Genomic DNA, 23784 nt, shown 5'->3' on the forward strand with positions numbered 1-23784 from the left:
GCCCTTCTCCCTTTCTCTGGCTGTACCTCCCTGTTCAATAGACCAGCTCTTCCAGGTCTGCACTAAGATCACTGAACCCATTGACATCAGAAACCCTCCCAAACCTTGGGAGGGGATCCAATCTCCCTCTCTGAATAAGGAGGTTTGTGTCTAGCACTCTTTCCCTCACATTTGAGAACCATAAGTAGGAACACAATGGAAAACCTTATCTCCGAACCACTTTTCTTAATCAGTTTCATTATAATATCAGACGGCACTGATGTTAAATGAAATCTTGCATTTATTCAATCATTTCTTGGTTGTTATCGTCTATACTGAAATAATCATTGATATGTTGCTTATAAAGTCTTACCTTTAGTCAAAATTAAATTCTACAAGAAAACAGCATATACACATCCATGCCAGACGTCCACTTAAACGTACATATTGTCCGTGTCAATGAAGTCCGACTCTCTTAATGGGACCAGCATCCCTCTCTTTTGTATTTATAAGCAGCGTTGGGATGTGGGAGGTGTATCAGGGTTAAGCACCAACAGGAAGCATGAGGGAATTACATCAGAGGCCCACAGCATGCATCCTGCCAAGGGTGACTGTCCCTCCCAATCTTGTTGGAAAGCATGTGTGTCTGTTTGATAGTAAATGAGTGTGTGTTTGTAATAGAAAGGGAGTGAGGGGGGGTCTGTGATGTCTTAAAGGCGGGCCGTATGTACATGTTGATCAGTGCAGGTGTGACCGAACACTCAAGAAAGAACGATATGATCTATACACGACGTAATCTGTCCTTCTTAGCCTTCTTAGTACAGAATGTCTAGATATGGACAAATCTCTCCTCAGAACATGACCCAGCTATTGAACACATAGTATCTGACAATTTGTTAGTAAGCCAGAATTGAGTCAGGTTGATAATTTGTCTGAAATGAGTCGGTAGGTGCGGATGATTTTAGCATCAAGCTCTTTTTAGCGTAGTACTTCTTTCCGAGTTTCTTCTTAGTACACTTGAGGCGTAATGATGATTGCTACAAAAATAATTTTGACTCATACCTTTTTTTTTTGAAAATGTTGAAACGAAACAGTGAGGCGTTTACAGTGGAAGTGACTGGGGCAAATTTAAAAGCAGAAATGTGAAGCTTGCCATTTTATTTTTTATAGGTTTTTTTATAGCATTGCATTGTCATGGTTCAGCTGCTCGGATTGAGTAGGACGGCTCATTCCACCAAGAGGGAACAGTTAACGTATGTCTGTGAAAGTATATATACACAGAAGAGTAATTCTTTTTTTACTTCCACACTAATTTTTTTTAAGTACACTGCTGTTCAAAAGTTTGGGATCAGTAAGACTTGTGAAGTAGTCTCAAAAATTTTGATAAAAAATACAGAAAAAAACAGTAATATTGCAAAATGTTATGACAATGTAAAATAATGGTTTCTATTTTAATATACTTTAAAAAATTATTTATTCCTGTGATGTAAAACTGAATTTTCATCAGCCGTTACTCCAGTCTTAAGTGTCACATGATCTTTCAGAAATCATTCTAATATCAGATTTAATAAACATACATACAGGTGCATCTCAATAAATTAGAATGTTGTGGAAAGGTTCATTTATTTCAGTAATTCAACTCAAATTGTGAAACTCGTGTATTAAGTAAATTCAATGAACAAAGACTAAAGTAGTTTAAGTCTTTGGTTCTTTTAATTGTGATGATTTTGACTCACGTTTAATAAAAACCCACCAATTCTCAACAATCTCAACAAATTAGAATACTTCATAAGACCAATAAAAAAAATCATTTTTTGTGAATTGTTGGCCTTCTGGAAAGCATGTTCATTTACTGTATATGTACTCAATACTTGGTAGGGGCTCCTTTTGCTTTAATTACTGCCTCAATTTGGCGTGGCATGGAGGTGATCAGTCTGTGGCACTGCTGAGGTGGTGTGGAAGCCCAGATTTCTTTGACAGTGGCCTTCAGCTCATCGTCATTTTTTGGTCTCTCATTTCTTATTTTCCTCTTGACAATACCTAATAGATTCTCTATGGGGTTCAGGTCTGGTGAGTTTGTTGGCCAGTCAAGCGCACCAACACCATGGTCATTTAACCAACTTTTGGTGCTTTTGGCAGTGTGGGCAGGTGCCAAATCCTGCTGGAAAATGAAATCAGCATCTTTAAAAAGCTGGTCAGCAGAAGGAAGCATGAAGTGCTCTAAAATTTCTTGGTAAACGGGTGCAGTGACTTTGGTTTTCAAAAAACACAGTGGAGCAACACCAGCAGATGACATTGCACCCCAAATCATCACAGACTGTGGAAACTTAACACTGGACTTCAAGCAACTTGGGCTATGAGCTTCTCCACCCTTCCTCCAGACTCTAGGACCTTGTTTTCCAAATGAAATACAAAACTTGCTCTCATCTGAAAAGAGGACTTTGGACCACTGGGCAACAGTCCATTTCTTCTTCTCCTTAGCCCAGGTAAGACGCCTCTGATGTTGTCTGTGGTTCAGGAGTGGCTTAACAAGAGGAATACGACAACTGTAGCCAAATTCTTAGACACGTCTGTGTGTGGTGGCTCTTGATGCCTTGACCCCAGCCTCAGTCCATTCCTTGTGAAGTTCACCCAAATTCTTGAATCGATTTTGCATCTTTTTCCTTCCACTCAACTTTCTGTTAACATGCTTGGATACAGCACTCTGTGAACAGCCAGCTTCTTTGGCAATAAATGTTTGTGACTTACCCTCCTTGTGAAGGGTGTCAATGATTGTCTTTTGGACAACTGTCAGATTAGCAGTCTTCCCCATGATTGTGTAGTCTAGTGAACCAAACTGAGACCATTTTGAAGGCTCAGGAAACCTTTGCAGGTGTTTTGAGTTGATTAGCTGATTGGCATGTCACCATATTCTAATTGGTTGAGATGAATGAGATGAAAAGGTGAATTGGTGGGTTTTTGTTAAATGTGAGCCAAAATCATCACAATTAAAAGAACCAAAGACTTAAACTACTTCAGTCTGTGTGCACTGAATTTATTTAATACACGAGTTTCACAGTTTGAGTTGAATTACTGAAATAAATGAACTTTTCCATGACATTCTAATTTATTGAGATGCACCTGTAGATACAGGTCTTTGAAAGTGCTTGAATTTATTTTGTGCAGGAAGTTTTCTGGAAAAAATTCCATAATGTTCCCTCCCGTCCACTAATGTGTTATTTCGTCAACGCTTTGTGGCCTATTCATACTAGCTTGCTTGATTTACGTTAGTTATGCGCATTTGCGCATTACGTTGTGTGTTGTTCGTTGCGTGTTGTATGTTGCCTTGACATTCATGCTCACACAAAACTACGATGGTACCTCAACGTTTCGCAGACACAGCGTGAAACATTGCAAAATTAGGAAGTGAAGTTCGAATATAATGCTTTTTTGCATAGTTGTGTTTGACACATTAAAACTGCAACAGTGTATCTTAGAAGGTAACGATGTAACCTTGCTCTCACTTGACGTGTCCCCACATTAAGTCCTTTGAAGGTATTGGACCTGGAAAGTCCTTAAAAGGTCCTCGAATTTGAAGTTAACCAAGATGTGTTAACCCTGTAATATGCTGATTTATTATTAGAATTATCTATGTAGGCAACAGTTGTGCTCTCAAATATTTTGTTGGAGCCTATGATTTTTTTTTTTTTTTTTTTTGATTTCTGATGAATAAAAGTTTAAAAAGAACAGCATTTATTCAAAATTGTAATCTATACTAACAATACAAGTCTTTGCTACCACTTTTTATCTTTTTAACAGATCCTTGCTGAATAAAAGTATTATTTTCTTTCAAAAAAAGAATAAAAGAAGAAAAATGTACTGAGCAAAAACTTTTGAATGGTAGTGTATATTGTTACATTTCTATTTTAAATAAATGCAAAAAAATCTGAAAAAAGTATCACACGTTCCAAACAACAATAACGTAGATAAATTAAGTTTGAATGTATATTAACATAAAAAAAAGTGTTTTACACCATAATAATATTTCACAATCTTAAATTTCTTTCTGTATTTTTGATCAAATAAACGCAGCCTCGATGAGCTTAGGTAACTTATTTTAAAAACATTAAAAGTCTTACTGATACCAAACTTTTGAACGGCAGTGTATATTCTTTACGTCTTATGGCTGTACTATTGTATTATACACATAGTATTTTACCGTTTGTGGATTCACTTCATTTTAAGTCCCTTACTATAACCCAGATTTTTCCCTTTTTATACAAAAAGGAGGAAGTGGAAATTTATTTTGTGGTAACCAACATTATGCCACTAATGCTGTCGAATGAGCTTAACTTACACTGAACCTGGAGTCCAACTAGGTCAGCTGTCAGTCAGTTGTGTTTTTGTGTATTAAATGATACATTATATATCAGAGCTCTGCAAGAAATATTTAGTCAGTCAGTTAACTGAGTGTGACATTTGATATTTTATATATGTAGGCCTATATATTACAGTGCCCTCTGTTAATATTGGCACCCTTAGTAAATATGAGCAAAGGTGGCCTTGAAAATCAATCTGCATTGTTTATCTGTTGGATCTTTCATTTAAAAAATTCGCAAAATTCTAACCTATTATTGAAGTAAAACAGATTGAAAGTAAGGGGAAACTCACATTATGAAATAAATGTTTTTTCTCCAATGCATGTTGGCCACAATTATTAGCACCCCTAGAAATGATCATGAGTAAAATATCTCTGAAGTATATTCCCATTCATATATATATATATATAGCACATCAGAGTGACTAGATGCATTAAATTGTCTAGCCATGACTTCCTGTTCCACAGGATTATAAATAAAAGGAACACAAAGGCCAAATTCCCTTAATCAAACAAAATCATCCCTTAAAACCAAAGGATGTAGTTCTAATGTGCAGAACAAGATAGCTGAGCTTCACGAAATAAAAAGTGGCTGTAAGAAAATAGCTAAAACATTGCAACCCCCCATTTTCAACCTTCAGAGCAATAATTAAGAAGTTCCAATCAACTAAAGATGTTACAAATCTGCCTGGAATATGATGTGTGTCTATATTGTCCTAATGCACAGCTAAAGCTAAAGAATTGCAGAGAATAGTTGAGTCTTGGGCTCAGAAAGCCTAAAAAAATATATATCAAACTCCATCTCACCGCATGTTGTTCAGGGAGGTTTCAAGAAAAATCCTCCTCGCTCATCCAAAAACAAACTCCAGCATATTCAGTTGTCAGACCAGAGCTGTGCAAGAAATATTTAGTCAGAGTCAGTTAACTGTATATGATTTGAATGTGACATTTAGCATTATAACATAATGGTTCAAAGGCTTTTGAAGCTCATGTTATAACTTTAGATTTTGGAGGAAGTTTCTGAACTATAAAGTGACATTTTGTTCTTACACGTCTCCCACACGTGTTGATTATGCAATTTCCTCTTATGTCCTGGCCTGGTTAGTCTTGATAGTCCTTATTTCATATATTATTCTTTAGATGGCCTTTTTTTGTCCCTCTAGTGGTCTTTTAATGTACTTTAGCTGTTCTTATCATGTTCGATGGCCTTGAGTCAAGAACAGTATCTGAAAATTTATAAATGAAGATGACGAAGAACTCTGTTTTGACATCTTCAAGTAGCTTCAGATGATTGAGCAAACATGCAGTACTAAGAGATTCACTCCCACCTGGGGTGCACAAGTGAACCTTGACCAGAGATAGAATTGCTTCCACTCATTACTTTCACACCCGCAGAAGACTTAACCTCACTTAGTTAACCTTGTTTGCATGCTACCCTATGCACTCCATGTGGTGTGGAGTGTTTTGAAAGAAGAAAAAAGTTCAGAAGTGACTCTTCTGCAAGGTTTTGTATTCACCAAGAACATTTATCATTTTAACACGTGTGTGTGTTTGTCACACAAGCAGATCATTGAATCATTCACTCAGTCGATTCGTTAAACCCATAGTGAATCTTTAGCAAATATCACATTTTTAACACTTTCATGACGATATAGAAAAAAAAAAAAAAAAAAATGATAGCCTAAATAATTTAATAGTTTTAATTACATCGTTTTAATCATTCTTCGCCTTTTCTCTATTGGTTGTGAACCATACTGATTCACATGGTGCATTGAAGCGACAAGATGCTGTGATGGCTGATTTGTTCATTTCCTTTCAATACAATGTTCCAGTTCGTTCTTGCACTGAATTGTTCATTCAGGTACAGTAAATTATGTTTCTTTACAAGCCATTTGAATGATGTGCATTCGTATTATAGTTAGTCTTTGAAGGTAGAAAAACACTCAAGTCATTGAACAAAAAAATGAGTCATCTGAGAATGATTCACTTTCAAGATTCGTTCCAACTAAAGCAGTACTAAGCATCATTTTTTTCGTTTTAGTTTTGTATCCTGATCATGTAACCATTATCAATTAATAGAATCACATTAGGATTACTTAAGTTTCATTGCCTTCTAAACAAAAGCCTTTTAATAAGAATTCAGAAGTTGTGGCACTTTCAGTTTAAATGACACTGGCGTTATTAATTCTTTCACATTACTCGCGGTCCAAACTGAGGTTTTAAGTTCACCAGCAGTAACTGTCTCCTCCCAGCTTATGCATTTTAGTGCAGCTCAGGTTGTGTCTCAAAATCTAACGACCTGTCTGCCTAGACAGCATTTTGTGTCGCGTTTCTAGTCCTCGCGTCACAGGACGCGTTTACGACGCGCAGTATGTTGCAGACGCCCGTTGTTACTTATAGTGCTGCCTAGGTAGACAGCTCACAAGTTTTTTAGCCACAGCCAGCGTCTCAGTTCCGCAATGTAAAGCGGTATCTGTCTCAGAATGTGAGCAGGATGTGTCATTACTGGCGTTATGGATCTAAAAAGCGAGCTGCTGAAGTCTATCTGGTACGCGTTTACGTCTCTGGATGTAGAGCAGAGCGGAAAAGTGTCCAAGTCGCAACTAAAGGTCAGACCACCTGTGTACCTTTGCTTTGACGTCTTTCAATGCGTTCAAGAGTCGTTTTCTTTAACGCCACTAAATTAGTAACCTTTGTATTTTATATGTACAACGTAATACTTTTTTCTACTTGTGTGATACAGTAGGTAAATGTCACATTTTGTTATCAAGAGACTGATGTTGTTGGAAACAAAGAAACTAAAGTCCAAACCTTAACGCACACACATACAGTACACACACCTTTACTTAGTTATCTACATGGGGGCATTCCATAGAGAGAGATTGTTATTATACTGAACTAGTTATAAAATACTGCAACATAACCATGACCCACACCTTAACGCTAACAGAAACAAAATACAACATTTTTATCATTTATAAAAATACTTTATATTGTTTTTATCAGATTTAGCTCACTTTTGCTAGTTGTTTGTCAGGAAAATATGGTTTAAGTGAGTGCATACACACCCTAACAGAGTAATAAATGATCTCAGATAGTCTTAAAGCTTATTTCTTTGTGGCATTTGTTTTAATGGATATTGTTGGTGAGCTAAAAAATAAATACCAGAACACGCAGTCAGCGTGCAGACAGCTTTGACAGCCTTTCTCATGTTTAAACATGTCCCGGGTCAGGCCAAATTTCAGCATGAACATACATGCGTCCAGACTTGTTAGATGTTCCACAAAGCATTTTTGCAGTTGCCTGCATGTTTATGTATTTAAAACTATATTCAAAAGTCATTCTGCTGATTGTATGTTATATAATATCCGCACAGTGTCCTGTGATCATGTCAGTAAATTGGCTTTTAAACCCTATTTTATTTTTCACAGCTGAAGAGTGACTAAATGACATCAGGTTAGGTGTTTTCAAAGAGCTAACTTCACTTTTTTGGGTCGTTTTAGCACTTCTACCTAACTGGTTTCTAGGTGATTTTTAGTTGATGTATTGTATAAAGTCAGTTCCCCGGCAGTTCATGCAGATATCCTTGCGTAGTAACCACAAATTAACATTGAATATGGATGTTCTGTACTATAAATATTTAGCTTTAAATATGTGTTTATGCTGTCTTTAAAATAAATGCCATTTGGTCTGTTTTGTCAGTGCATTTTTGAGTGTGTAGATCATTTCAGGGTCGCTTTAGGTAACCAGTAGCACAATAGGCTGTAGTTACTCTTGCTTTTTTACCTCTTGTGCATGTGGTCTTGATTACAGTATCTGTCATTGTTGTTCCTGCGATATAAAATGTCACATGTGTGTGTGTGTGTGTGTGTGTGCGTGTGTTTTTCCATTAGGTTCTCTCACACAATCTTTATACGGCGCTGAATATTCCTCACGATCCTGTGGCGTTAGAGGAGCACTTTAAGGACAATAACAATGGGCCAGTGTCAAACCAGGGCTACATGCCCTACCTCAACCAATACATCCTGGCGAAGGTGTGATAACTCTTTAAAATTGCCAAAAATTGAAATTCTGTGATCATTTCACTTGTGAAAAAGAGGTATGCTTTTGCATACTTTTATACCGAGTGCTAATTGTATTACTGAAGCAATATACCTTATTATTATATACGAAATATTCTTTAATGTAATGAGTAAAATAAGTGTATATAAAAAACACTTTTGTTGAATTGAAGAGATTTTACATCATTTTTACAATTTTTACTTTTGTGTAATTTTATAATTGCCTATATTATCTTTAAAACATACATAAGCATTTATAGTGAACTAAAATATACTTTAATGTAATTTCTGTTAAACCGGTATGTGATGTATTTAAATAAATGCAATTGCACATTTGTAATGTTTTGGATATAGAACACATTCACTACTAGCTAAGTTTTCCCTCAATAAACCCTTAATTTGTCTGCTTATTAATAGTAAATTGATAAGATTAGGTATTGAGTTAAGTTATTGAATCTAAAATATGGTCATGCAGAATAAAACGTTCTTATGTGCCTAATAAGTACAAATAAATAGCCAATATGCTAATACGCAGCTAGTTTAACAGTGAGAATTGGTGCTAAAAAAAGTGTTACCATTAACTTTAAATTCAGTATTAAATAACACTAAAATTATAATCAAGTACTTTGCAAGTGCTTAGTAGATTAGTCAAAATCTCAAAATAATTGTATTTCCTTAAAGAAAGATTAAAAAAAAAACATGTAAAACCATTAATTTGACATTATTATTAAAGTGCACTATTTAAAAGTGTGCTAAGAATCTATTTTTATGTATTAAAGTCAATGGGATTTTATTTAATATTATATTCTCTGCAAGTGCAGTGATACACAAGTGGACATTCACTATAAATATCCACACTTTTTCTCATTTCTCATGCTTATTCATGTCATTCCAAATCCATATGACTTTCTTTCTGCCATGAAACACAAACTGAGAAACTTTGAAGAATGTTCTAGTTGTGCTTTTCCATGCATTTACTATGAACTGAGTTTTTGTGACGCAAACATTCCCTTAAAGTACAGTATTATCTTTAATATTTCTGCTTTTGTGTTCTGCACAAACCCATATATGTTTACTTGCCTGGTACCAAGTAAATAATGACTGAAACCGTTGGGTGATACTTTCTTGGCTGTTAATAGTGTTGTGTTAATTCACAGGCCACAGAAGGGACTTTCAATAAGGAAATCTTTGATGAGCTGTGCTGGACGATGACATCAAAGAAGAACTGCAAACCCAGCATTCAACAGGGCCTGTGTTCACAAAAGGACTGCTTCAAGCTCTTCTGTCTGTTCAACCTGCTTTCTGAAGACCGTTACCCATTAGTCATCATTCAGCCGGAGGTGAGTGAGAGAGAAAGAGGGGCTGATGCAGAGATAAGTCACAGTTGCAAAAAACATAGCTGAAGTGATACACATATAACCAGACTCTGGCTTAAATTAAAACATGTTGATATATAAATCTCCTGAAAATATGTATATAAAGGGTAAATAATATCAGACTAAAGCATTTAGAGACTGGACACCCCCTAATGCTGGTTAGACTTCCTCACTATTGGTTAGAGTCCACACTAATACGTTCAGGCTGTTCTTGCTTTTGTGAGCAAAGCGGTTTTATGGTGTTTAAGTGAGAGTTGAAACTTAAAGCAAGACTGTAAACTTAAGAATATAAAAGTTGGTTATTCAGACTAGGTTTTGAAGTGGTCTGAAGCCTACAGTATGCTGTTGCTTTCTTGTTTTAAGGAAGGAAGTGACAAGAGAAATGGAACTTCGTATAGATGGGGTGATTTCCTGATGATAACACTTGTAAAAGTAGATTTTAATCAAGTAACCAAATCCGAAGATGTTGTAACTTGCATTTCTTGCTGTTTTTTGTCATCTGTATTCTCTCATCTTGCCTCCATTCAGGTTTCCTTAACATATAACAAATGAAACCCCTTGTAAATAAGTTTTATGATCTCTTTGTTTAGGTGAATTTGTGATATGAATATGTCATATTTTATCTAAAATATGCTTTTTCTTAAAAAAAAATTAAACCTATTTTTGGTAATGAATAAAAAATTTTTTTTTTAAATGTAAAATGTATTTTATTTTACTCAAATGGTAAAATATTTTATTTCTTACTCCCACACTATATCCCTATTTTATTTTATTTTATTTTATTTGTGGAAGTAATGGTAATTTAATAATCATAATAATCATGTTTTTATAATAACAGTAATTCATAAGTTATCTTAGTATAGACTTTAGATTTTAAAAATCTTACATCATTGTTTTAACAGCTAATACGTTGCTAGCTCAGTGTTTGGGGTAATGCATTGTATCGCAAGTTGTGTAATCAGATTACTTTTTTTTAAGTAGCTAGTGAAGTAACACATTACTTTTAAATTTACAAGAAAATATCAAGTTACTTTTTCAAATTAGTAATGCATATTACTTTGTTTTCTCATTTATTTACTGATAGCTCTCCTGTCCCGTACTGAGACAAATCGTGAGTGAGATGCAGAGACAGAGGCGCTGCCTTTAGCGTGCATCTTATTAATTTCACTTTTGATGTGAAAGCGGAGGCCAGAAATAAACATTTTGCATTTTTTGTTATTAAAAAAACAATGAGAAAGGCCAGCTCAGGTGACAAAATGTAACTCAAAAGTAATGTAATGCATTACTTTCTATTATTCAAGTAACTTTTTTAATGGAGTAACGCAATATAGTAATGCATTGCTTTTAAAAGTAAATTTCCCCAACACTGCTGATGCTAATGTGCCAACCCAAAGTAATGAACGCTCTTTTGCCTCTGTTAATATAGTTAGAGTACCTGCTGAAGAAAATCTCCAGTGCAATGAGCCTGGATTGGGATGGGACAGTATTGGATGAACTTTTGTCCCAGGATGCTGCTCTTCAGGACGGCATGTCAGTGTGGGAGTTCCTGGAGCATTTGAGTGCTGGCCAGCTTTTGCGTGCCGAGAGCAAGGAGGCCTTCAGTCTCGCTTTGGATGATGTTTTCATGGAGATGTACCACAACATCATCAAGAAGGTGACTGATGTTTTTGCAGCACACTGTGCAGTATTACGTGTCAGCTCTCTATAGGAATCCTAATAAATGAATGACATAATTCTAACAAAAATAATGTGCAACGCAACCCAGCTATTTATACTTAAAGAATTACTTCACTTCCAGAATAAAAATAATTTCCTGATCATTTACTCACCCCCCCATGTCATCGAAATTCATATCTTTCTTTCTTCAGTCGCAAGGAAATGAAGATTTTTGAGGAAAACATTCCAGCGTTTTTCTCCATATAGTGGACTTATCCACGGGTTGAAGGTCCAAATTGCAGTTTTAATGCAGATTCGAAGGGCTCTACATAATCCCAGTTGAGAAATAAGGGTCTTATCTAGCAAAATGATTGGTTCTTTTCTAAAATAAAAAAATGTATATACTTTTTAATCACAAATGCTTATCATGCACTAGATTTACGATGTGTGCCTGTGACTTCATGCATTATGTAATCACGTTGGAAAGGTCACGCATGGTTAGTTCTCCGTCTGTGTATTTTGGTTCAAGAAGGCAGGGTGGGGTGAAAAACTCCATCTCATTTTCTCCTCCAACTTCAAAATCATCCAACATTGTTGTTTTACATTTTTTGGTAAAGGGTGTTGTACTTTCTTTTTGTGTTCGCTTTGTAAACACTGGGTCGGTACTTCTGCCTACGTCACGCGTGACCTTTCCAACGTGATTTTTATAGAAAATTACCAATTGTTTTGTTAGATAAGACTCTTATTCCTCATCTGGGACGATGTAGAGCCCATTTAATCTGCATTGAAACTGCAATTTGGACCTTCAACCCATTGTTTCCATTGGAAGTCCACTATATAGAGAAAAATTCTGGAATGTTTTCCACAAAAACCTTAATTTCTTTTTGACTGAAGAAAGAAAGACATAAACATCTTGGATGGCATGGGGGTGAATAAATTATCAGGATTTTTTTTATTTTAGAAGTAAACATCCTTTAACATCGGCCTACTGTATGATTCTTAGCAGCATTGTCCTTTACTTCCTGCATTGTTTAAAGGGGTCATCGGATGCTAAGTTCACTTTTCATGTTGTTTGAACATTAATGTGTGTTGGCAGTCTATGCACAAATATACCCTATAATGATAAAAATCCATGCAGTGGTTTTTAATTAATCTGTAAAAATAATATTCCCTTTTTTAAATCGAGCCATTCTCAGATGCCTGTCGGTGTGCTGTCACACTAACAGAGGGCGCTCCCACGGTAGTTGATTGACGTGAGCGTCTTACCTCAGATCAGCTATCTCAGTCCGACCTCCATTGTTTCAATGCCGGAGCACGGATGTAAGTTAGACAAGAATATCTCTGATTGAGGGATTGAAGTGTTGTGTTGCTGGATGTAATAATGAACATAGTAGTCGTCATTTACTCCCAACATCTGAGCCACTGAAGATGAAGTGGATTACGTTTGTTTGTGAATGAAATGCGCCTCCCGATCTACATATAGCCGTCTATGTTCGCACAAATCATTCGTGATCCAGCTTCACTTACAGCAGAAGTGAGTATAAGGTTTTTTTTAATTAATCTTTGCGATCGCCTTTCCTAATAATGAGCTAGTTAGCAAGTTTAGTGGCTAAACGCGCTAAATGCAGCTAAAGTAAACAGGCTCGTCACTCCTCAGAGAGAACAGAGGGGTGGGGCAAGCAGAGCTCATTTGCATTTAAAGGAGCAATCCCCTCAGAATGGGGTGATTTTTGCAGAGCTGATTTTGACAAGGTAAAAAGGGTGTTGTTTTACACAACCATTGAGAATTTTTAACCAAAGTATATTATAGACTTTTCATTGAGACCCTAAAGAATCATATCATCTTGTGGAAAATGGGCATCCGATGACCCCTTTAACAGATAACGTCATTGGCACAATCATATATAATGATTTCATCTATTCTATCTGTTTTTGTTGCTTTATTCATCAGGGCTACCTGTTAAAGAAAGGGCACGTTCGCAGGAACTGGCAGGAGCGCTGGTTTATTTTGAAGCCCAGTAGCCTGACATACTATGTCAACGAGGACCTAAAGGAAAAGAAAGGAGAGATCCTTCTGGAGGAGAGCAGTGTGGTGGAGGTTGATAAACATAACATTATTGCACTGTAAAATAAATATAAATGCATTAGCCCTCATATAACGTTCACATTTTTTCATCATCACACTCAGAATCTCCCTGATAAAGAAGGACGACGCTGCCTGTTCTGTGTGAAGACTGCCGTCAGGACCTACGAGATGAGTGCCTCAAATATGAAACAAAGAGTAGACTGGGTACAAGGTAAGGCCCGCACATACTACATAACACTGGTACTTTCTTATCAGAGCGCCTTGGTTTTCTAAACGATGATGTCTCGTTTTGTAGCCGTGCAGACAGCGTTGAGGTTAAGAGCAGAGGGGAAGAACTCCCTCCATCAGGAGCTGAAATTGAGCAGGCGCAAGCAGAGAGAAACCCTTCAGAGAAGCCAAAGCAACCAGAGCAGCCAGAATGAACCCAGTGCAGTTGAGGCGCTGCAGCAATCTTCTCCAGAGCAGCAGGGGGAGACGGAGAACTTGGAGCAACACATCGAAAGCATAATTCAAGTAAGTGATGGGGGAATAGTGGAAAAGGGAAATAGCATGCTACTATATTAATCTTGTTATGTTTACTGTGCACAATACGCAAATTTTGATCTATGTACATTTGAAGAGTTCAGATGCAAAACCAGCTAAGTCCATCTGACGTCTTTCTTTAAAAAATGCATTTTTATCAGCCTCAGATGTATAGGTTTCTATGTAAGTACCGGTACTTCTGATTGGGCTGAGGCTGGTATTTTAGCGAGTTTGAAGAAAAAGTATTTGATGGATGTATAATATGTGTCAAGAGCATTCACTCAGTATCATTATCTCATTTTTGACCGAGATGGCTTTTAGCTGGTTTTGCATCTGAACTCTTCATTTTCTAAAATGTAAATTTTGTATAATATAGCAGTGGTTCTCAACCAGGGTGCCTCAGCAAATATCTAAGGCTGAGGGTTGACTATTTCAATTAAAACATTAAGAAAAATGAAACCAGGCAGCCTTGTCAAAATTACAGCAGATTTTTTTTTAACCATCCTGTTTCATTAAAATGTGTTGTCACGCTATATCGCATTTTAACACATTCACTTTTAACACATGCAGTGACAAATTCATTGACTGAAAACAGTACTTGCACGTTGCATGACTTTGTGCTGTATTAATTCTGAATTTAGTATGTCATATCACAATGTAGTTAATTAACCATGTAAAATAAATCTGTATGTTAGTTTTAAAAAGTTTGAAAATACACAGGTTTGATCATTAAGGAGCCTTTGAATCAAAAAGGTATAAAACACTAAAATATAGCAGACAATTACACAATTATGCTTTGTAAGCTGAAAACGCACGTGGTCATGTTAACCCATTAACCCGTTTTCTTTATTGGCATATGGTCATAAACAGTAAACATAAACCAGTCAACACAGTTTTTTTTTTTTTGGCCTTTTAACCTGATGTAAACTGTTTTTGTCAGCTTTTTGAAATGCGCATATGTGACACATGACAGAACCGCATCCTTAGTGCAAATTTAAGCACTTCCAGACAGAGCAAACGTTTTGCAGTAAAGAAAAAAAACAAATATATCACAAACGCAGACTCTTTCATGACTCATGATGTATTATCATCTCATGCAGCAGAGGTACAAGTGGTTCAGTCAAAATGCTGCATCTGTAACTGCATGAGAGAATAATATAGTCAAACCAATATTCATTTAGACACCTTCAGCATTTCTCACATTATCAGTTTATTCGCTATCGTTTAGAAGATGGTAATAAAATAGGACAAGAACTCAGTTAAACTGTGTCAGAACAAATTCATCTTGATAAGATGTCAGATAACTTTGATAGAAAGGTATATAATGCATTACAATCAACCAAAAATTTAGGCAACTCTTAATATGACGGTATTTACACAGCTATCAATACTTTGTTGACCAATAACAAGCAATGTTTAATTTTGTACAGTCTGTGGTGTAAAAAGTTTACATTAGCAATTACAGAAAAAACACTTAAGCAAAACACGGTCGGGTCAAAGTGTCTGAATCGTTTTTAATCCCAAGTTTTTATAAATGTTACTGGTAGTCCGCTGTATGAAGGCTTTTTTGGGTATGTCACAGTTTAATTTGTTTTGCTATCCTCACTTAAATGAACAAATGAATAAATGAACTATAGTGTCCTGCACCCACTCGTAAAAAAATATCAAAAATTATATATGATGTCGGAATAATTTTGACAGTATGGGCTGTAAGTTTTATTTAATATCACATCTGACAACATATGGAATACTCAGTCAGATACATATGATTATGTTTTGACGTCAGTGCATGGAAATAACCTGATTTTTATAACATGCTCAGTAATGTGAGCTTGACTTTCCATTTCCAGTCAGATGAATAAACCTAAAGTAAACCCATGATCTTTTTCTTGGCTCAATACATGCTTACATTACACTTGGATTACTTGTACAAAACAGCCTTATTCTTAACTGAACAAAGGTTTCATAATAAACATGCCACATGGCAATCATAAACCAGGTCATGCTACTGTTTTATATTTGTGGTTACTTAATGTGTTCTGTTTCACGCACTATTTTTTAAAAGTATTATGTACTGTGCTGTATTTAGTAAATTTTTTCAATTAAAAATTCTGAGCATGTGTAATTGTTTGTTTTTCAGAAACAGAGAGAGGTGGAAGCAAAGCGTAAAGAAGAAGAGAAGCAGGAGCGAGAGAAACAGCAAGCAATACAGAGAGATCTGGAGAAACAGCTTGAAGAAGCTAAAGAGGTGAGACAGAGAGAAAACAGGTTTTTTTTTGTAAACCGTCCTATTCCGTTAAAATGTGTTGTCACACTATATTGGCTTGGGGTGCGTTCACACTTGTCATGTTTGTTTTGATTAAAACGAACTCTGGTTCGATTGCTCTGTTAGTGCGGTTCGTTAGAGTTAATGTTGAACGCTGCAATCTGAACCCTGGTGCGCACCATACAAGCGGATCGAGGCCGCTAAAAAGATGGGTCTCTGTCCGCTTCCAAACGAATTCTGGTGCGGTTCGAATTAAATATGAACACAACAAAATACTTCTAAAAGAAGCAAAAACAGTAAGTAATGACAAGATGCAACTATATGCGACATGATTTCACAAAGGGAAGAAGTGGTGTGTCCAAAACTAAATGAGCAGAGGGCAAACATCGAACCATGAGGAGGTAAAGTGCCTTTTATGAGCTCATTGTGAGTTCAGAGGTGGTGAAACCATAAACACGCAACAATGAGCATGCTTAGTCCAGCAAACGGCATTAGGTGTATTCGACTTAAAGGAGAACTCCACTTCCAGAACAACAATTTACAAATAATGTACTCACCTCCTTGTCATCCAAGATGTTCATGTCTTTCTGTCTTCAGTCGTAAAGAAATTATGGTTTTTGAGGAAAACATTTCAGGATTTTTCTGCATGTAATGGACTTCATTGGTGTCCCGAATTTGAACTTCCAAAATGCAGTTTAAATGCAGTTTCAAAGGGCTCTAAATGATCCCAGCTGAAGAAGAAGGGTCTCATCTAGTGAAACAATTGGTAATTGGTAATCGGAAATACTTTTTAAGCACAAAAGCTTATGTAGCACAGGCTCTGGGATGCGCGTTCTTGAACGATTCGTTCATTTTGAACGGATCATTAATGTGACTTGGGAAGAACGAGTCGTCTCGGGGAGTGTTTCGTTCAGGCGCGTATGCACAACATCCTATTAGGTTCTGTACAGGAATTAGTTCACCTGTTTCGAGTCGTTCGTTCATCTTTTGGGGCTGTCACGTGATGCTGATTTTGCTAAAATGAACGAAATGACTCGAAAAAAGATTTGTTTATTTTGCTGAACGAGACTCAAAGGTCTGAGTCGGTAAAATGATCCGAACTTCCCATCACTACTACGAATCACATCTTCAAATCACCACAAGTTCATCGTCTGTGTCCTCCAGCTCAAAAAGGTAGAGTATGTCGAAAAACTCCATGTTATTTTCTCCTACAACTCAGAATCGTCCGATATCGTTGTACCTTTTTGTTTGTAAACAGCAAAGTGGACTTCTGGAAGTGGACTTCTCCTTTAGGTCGCTTTAAGACAAACGCACCTTTTCCTTTTGTTTGGAGTGTTCTGTGAGTTCCGTCATCAAATATACGTCATTCGCAATGCCTGTAGTTTCGATATCTTTAGGTTCGCTGTCAAAAATCCCAGTGTAAACGCTAAGCGGACCAGGACCAAATGTATCATTTTCCTTTTTGGTCTGGACCACATGAACCAAACGAACCGAACTACAAGTGTGAACACATCCTTAAACACATTTTAACACTTTCATGCACTTGCATTACTATAACAAATCCATTTACTTAAAGGAGACTTCGGATGCAAAATTCTCTTTTACATGGTGTTTGCATATAAATGTGTCTTAGACGTGTGTGGACACAACCACCCTACAATGATAAAAGACCGTTCAGTCCTTTATTTAATCCCCAAAAAACTTAGTCTCAATTATCAAACCATTTTGATGATGATCATACTGCTCAGGCTCCGCCCACGTCCACTGACGGACTGTCCCGTATTAGCATATTTCCACCCTCAGCCAGTTGTATGCTGTTCGCCATTTTCTCCATGCTCGAGCAGCTGTAGTGACAACAATGTTTTGTAAGCAATGCAGGTGTTTTGTATTTGGATGTAAAAGTAAACTTAAGAGTCCTAATTTTTTTCTGACATCAGAGCCACTGTGGATGCAGTTAGTTTTGTTTTTCGTGGTATCGTGCTACCGAATACATTAAAAATGGAAGAGAGGGGGTGGAGTGAGCAGTGGCTCATTAGCATTTAAAGAGACACGCATCGCGTGAAATGCATCGCTGTGAACAGAGCTGTTTTTGACAAGGTAAAAAGGTGTTGTTATACACAACCATTGAGGAATTTTAACCAAAGTATGTTGCAGACATTTCATGAAGACCTTAAAAAAAATCATACCAACTTACGCTCAACATACACTAACGTTCAAAAGTTTGGAGTCAGTATGATTTTTTTAGAATTTAAGAAAAAATTGTGATTAAGTTGTTTATTATGTAGGCCAATGAGAAGTTGACAGCTACGTTGACTGAGATGGAGAAAGAGGTACAGCAGCAGAAGAAGAGGATCCATGAATTAGACCTCACACAAGTTAAACTAGAAGAGGCGCTCAATGCTCAGATTCACGCTCGTTTGGAAGAAGACCAAATCCGACACGAGCTGGAGAGGTACTGCAAATCTCATATTATTTCATTTTATTCACTGCTTTGCCAACACACAAGGACGATCCAGTTTCTTCATTTATACTTGCAGGCAACTTGCGGAAGAGCAGAAGAAGCTTGCAGAGCTTCTCCTCCATCAAAGTCAGCTGGAAACCCTTGTTTTGAGGAGTCAAGAGTACTCTACCACCGCAACACCTCCCATCAGTCACCAAACAGAAGAGAGCAGTCAACACATCACAGAGGTGAGAGACAAATGTAACGCCGGACCACAAAAGCAGTCTTAAGTAGCAATAGCCAAAAATACGTTGTATGGGTCAAAATTATAAATCTTTCTTTTATGCCAAAAATCATTAGGATATTAAGTAAGAATCATGTTCCATGAAGAAATATATCGAAACTTAATTTTTGATTAGTAATATGCATTGCCAAGAACTTCATTTGGACAACTTTAAAGGCGATTTTCTCAATATTTTGAATCTTTTGCATCCTCGGATTCCAGATTTCCAGTATCTAGGACAAATATTGTCCTTTCCTAACGAACCATACATCAACTGAAAGCTTATCTATGCAGCTTTCAGATGCAGCTTTCAAATTTACCATTATGACTGGTTTTGTGGTCCAGTGTCACACATGTGTGGAGTTGGTATGGAGAAATAAAGAAAGTAAAGAGACAGGATGTTTTGTAGGCATAGTTAAATCATAAAAAAAACATTTTGGTTTTTGTATCATTTAATATTTTATTTGGCAAGGTTATTACAGTACAGCAGTAAATCAAAGGATATTACTGTCAGTGAACTCCCCTGAGCTCGACAACTCTCTTAATCATGCTTATCGTCAAAACTGTCATCGCATAAAGTTTTATTCTTTCGTTTCTTTCATCTCTGTTTATTAACCATACCCTTGCACTATTTGAGGGCACAGCCATTTGTAGTGGTGTCTTAAACCAAAGTGGACATTATCAAGTGCACCTATTCGTTCCTGTGATACACAGTTGACTGTACAACCATTGTACACTCATGCATTGTGCATTAGTTTGCTCACTCATTTTTATTCACTTCTTCAAGTGGACTATATTAGTAAAGTAGGGAATAGTGAATCAGGGTATGGGGGTGATTGGGATACAGCCTTTGTATGAATGCTGTCAGGTTAGCATTGGTCACTGTTAATGCTAATGAAAATAATCAAGAAGGCTTCTGTTTGCTTTTTGTCCACATTAGTAGAATTAATGGTTCTGTTTGGACACAATGTTTATTTATCAAACTAAGTGGACTACTGATTTAAAAGAATATTGTTTTAGTACAAGTTAAAGGGATAGTTCACCCAAAAATGAAAATTCTGTCATTAATTACTCACCTTTGAGACCTTTGTTGATCTTTGGAACACAAATTAGGACATTTTTGATTAAATCCAAGAGCTTTTTGACCCTGTGTAGACAGCAACTGACACATTCAAGGCCCAGAAAGGTAGTAAGGACATTGTTAAAATAGTCCATGTGACGTCAGTGGTTCATCTGTAATGTTACGAAGCTACAAGAATACTTTTTGTGCACAAAGAAAACAAAAATAATGACTTTATTAAACAATGTCTTTTTTCTGTGTCAGTCTTCGTCGTGCATTCACGCCGAACGGAGAAGTGTAAATAAGATTTGGACCAAATTTTCCAGTTTTGCTACTGTATCTTTAAGATTTCTTTATGTAGATTCCTTTTTTATGATTGATTAAAGTCCATGTGCCTGTGTAGTTCACACAGTCATGAATTATGATTTAGCACACGCATTGCTTCCTTGGACAGCCCTTGTTCTAATTACAACCTGTTTAGTAGTACATTAACAAACACATTTTATTGTAAAAGGAGGTACCTGTCCATGAATCGACTTCTGCTGCAACACCGCCCAACATCCAGCAACCAGAGGAGAGCAGTCAATACATTACAGAGGTGAGAGACTAGAAAAAGGTCTTTTGTGCTACATTGACAAATGTAACCCTCGACCACAAAGCCAATCTTAAGTAGCATGGGTATGTTTGTAGCAATACCCAAAAATACACTGTGTGGGTCAAAATTATTGATTTTTCTGCCAAAAATCATTAGGATATTAAGTAAAGTTCATGCTCCATGAAGATATTTTGTAAATGTCCTACCGTAAATATATCAAAATGTAATGTTCGATTAGTAATATGCATTGCTCTCAATCTTTTGATTGTTTTGCACCCTCAGATTCCAGTTGTATTTCGGCCAAATATTGTCATATCCTAACAAACACCAATTGAAAGCTTATTTATTCAGCTTTCAGGTGTCTTTCAGATAAATCTCAATTTCAAAATTTGACCTTTATGACTGGTTTTGTGGTCCAGGGTCACAAATGACAGATTGGCAAATGACACCTCAAATCATGCCCTGTTACTTTAAACGATCAGACTTTTGACCCCATGTTGTATCCTACATATATCAATACAGAGAGAACTGGTGAATCAGTCTACTAACACTCAGATGCTGAAGCACTGGAAAATTCAGCTTAACCGCCTCATGAAGCCTATCACACCAGGAGGTAAGATGCACTCTTAATACCAGAATTTTTTCTGACCTGAGTACTTTGTGTCACATGAATATGAAATGAACAAGATATGTTCTGTTTGATCATTTCTAAACAATCATAAACAGCATTGTTCTTTATTTGTGTGTTCGTTTACAGACAAAGTTGAGCATTTGCCAGTAAAGCCCACCTGCCCCAGACAGGGCCAGGCCCTTACCAGCAGAGAGTTCATTACTAAGGTTCAAACAGGCATCTCTCCAGAAAAAGGAAATGGTTACAGTCCATCACCAACACCAGAAGAGGAAGAACAGAGTTCCTAAATCCATGCCCTAAATATACAATAGAGCAAACACATTTTGTACAGCTGGTTTGCCCTGTGTGTTTTAATGTGAAGCTGCAGGTCAAAGTCTTATATTATTATTTGTGTACATAGTAATCAGCTTTTTATTGTTTAATATTCACACAATGATTAGTATACATAGATTACAAGGCGTTGAACTTATTGTTGGCAGTAGTCAAGCAGATGCATTAACTCTTTAAAACAATGGTTCTCAATTTCAAGTTTCTCATTTGACAGAAAATATTGGAAGACTCCTCAAGATATTTCTGGTGCTTCTGCTTAAATGAAAAGTGTGTTTACAGAAACTAGGAGTGGCAATATATTAATATTATTAAGAGTTTTAATATCAGATTTACTATCTCAGTGTTCATCAGCATTTACATTACAAATAATGTTACGGGACTTTTGTGGTCATTTGTAATTACTTAATTGTAAATGTTTTGTTTGTTTTTTTTTTTTACATACTAATAGCATTATCTCTAGCAATTTTTACCCAATAAAATATTTTAAGCATGACATAACCAAGGGAACAGATTAAACTGAGAACTGCCTTGTCATCTTATTTGTTTACTATTAGTTGTTCTAGCTTATTTTACTGCTTTTTTGTCTCTGTTAAATGTTTGCTCCAGCCTCCCAGTTGAAAACCCACTGCTTTAGATAATGCACTTGATTCACAATTCATTTTGTTTTTATTACGGTGTGTAATTCTCTATGTGGTAGGTAGAGGGGGTGCTTGGTCTGGGCTGCAGTTTCACATTAACCAAGCCTAAAACCAACCGCACATACGTCTACTTTTTTCATCACTTTCCTGCCCCCCAGCCCTATAGATCAATTCATTTTGAGAATCCAGTCAACAAGCTTTTTATTTTGCTATTCACGTTTTTACCTTGGCTGACCAAGTCGAAACAATTGGGGCTCCCTCATTTTGTGCTAAAACGTGAAAGGAATCATGCAGTCTATTTATAGATTCAAAGAGGCCAGAAAGAAAGTACAGTTGAGTTTGTGGCTTTGAGGCTTCTGTTGAGAATGAATAATGGTTCTCTCTGTTAGTTTTGGGTGGTCATCAACAGACTGACTGTAAATGATCTTTGTGAAAAAAAAAAACGTTGTGGCCGTGATTTTTCCAGATACAGATCTTTTCCCCTTTTGGTTTGGAGGGTTTCTACCTGTGGGTCTGGAGATTTGAGGTTGTGACGAGACGAATTGTCAGGTCCAGAGATGAGGAAAGATAAAATGTGATACTTAAGTCTTGTTTTACTACTTCTGTAATAGCAAATTGTATCCGTATGCTTTTCACTAATTTAATCTGTACATTAACGTTATGTGTATTTCAATAGCAAGTTCACTGAAAAGTAAATAGCCTTTGCTTACGATTTAACAGAAGTTGCTACAGAGGAGCGGGCAAATGTGGCATCTACCTATGTAGATGTATGATATATGGGCCATTCTACAAAACGGGTTCCAAGTCAGTTGGAAACGTCTTGAAAAAAATGTCTTTTCCCACAAATTTTGTATGTATGCAAATTGTATAATATCCAAGGTACACCAAGGTATCCAAGGTATTTCTTGTACTTTCAGAAAGTCTCAAATTTGTCACTACCGAAACAGTAATATATATATATTTTCTATTTTATTAGAAAGTTATCAGAGGTAAATCAACATTTCAAGTGTAATTATTACTTTTGTTCTATTTTGAATCCAGTTTTTCTTCGAAAAGGTAAAAAGTTGATTTCAAAGTTAAGGATTCATTAGTTTGAATATTCTTTAAACCAAACATTATGATAACATCTTAGTTGATAATACAGTATACATTATTTTTGACAAAACATCCCATGTTTCGGCCATGACAACATTTTTGGTAGCGACCACATCACATTACAGAATTTTAACCCACATACTAAAATACTTCTAAAACATACTAAAATACAAAAAAAAAAAAATGTGCATAACTGTACTACAATTTTGTTTATTTCCCCCAAATAAAGGATTATGTGTTTCCTTTTGTCACTAGCAAAACAATGATGACATGTTTCGGTCGTGACTGTTATGGTAGTGACAATTTTATGGGATAACACCCTCCAAAAAAAATGAAGATGTCACTACCGAAACACCACCAAATGTTTTGGTCTTGACTGTTTCATAAGTGACAATTTTAGATACTTTTG

At 36.3% G+C, this 23784-nt stretch overlaps 1 protein-coding gene across 2 annotated transcripts; it reads left to right on the forward strand.

Moving 5' to 3' along the window:
* The first annotated feature begins 1 nt into the window (after position 1).
* def6c (DEF6 guanine nucleotide exchange factor c) lies at positions 2-22158 on the forward strand. Of its 2 annotated transcripts, none has more exons than XM_051107548.1 (13): positions 2-142; positions 8230-8370; positions 9555-9737; positions 11200-11427; positions 13381-13527; positions 13618-13726; positions 13811-14028; positions 16178-16285; positions 18589-18755; positions 18841-18991; positions 20601-20684; positions 21204-21294; positions 21439-22158. In XM_051107548.1, exons 2-13 carry the CDS (start codon positions 8338-8340, stop codon positions 21597-21599), a joined length of 1680 nt encoding a protein of 559 aa, XP_050963505.1. In that variant the 5' UTR covers positions 2-142; positions 8230-8337; the 3' UTR covers positions 21600-22158. The 2 variants fall into 2 exon arrangements, with proteins under 2 accessions (XP_050963505.1, XP_050963504.1); XM_051107547.1 differs by lacking the exon at positions 2-142 and adding an exon at positions 6764-6945.
* The last annotated feature ends 1626 nt before the right edge of the window (positions 22159-23784 follow it).

Source organism: Labeo rohita, chromosome 4 (assembly GCF_022985175.1).
Source record: "Labeo rohita strain BAU-BD-2019 chromosome 4, IGBB_LRoh.1.0, whole genome shotgun sequence".
In the NCBI taxonomy this organism is placed as follows: Eukaryota; Metazoa; Chordata; class Actinopteri; order Cypriniformes; family Cyprinidae; genus Labeo; species Labeo rohita.

Bases quoted from the DNA above. Each gene is read 5' to 3' on its own strand.
- def6c (XM_051107547.1), top strand. From the start codon at position 6,850: ATGGATCTAAAAAGCGAGCTGCTGAAGTCTATCTGGTACGCGTTTACG. The intron at 11,428-13,380 runs GTGACTGATGTT...TTTATTCATCAG, and splicing joins ACCACAACATCATCAAGAAG to GGCTACCTGTTAAAGAAAGG. The intron at 13,528-13,617 runs GTTGATAAACAT...CATCACACTCAG, and splicing joins AGGAGAGCAGTGTGGTGGAG to AATCTCCCTGATAAAGAAGG.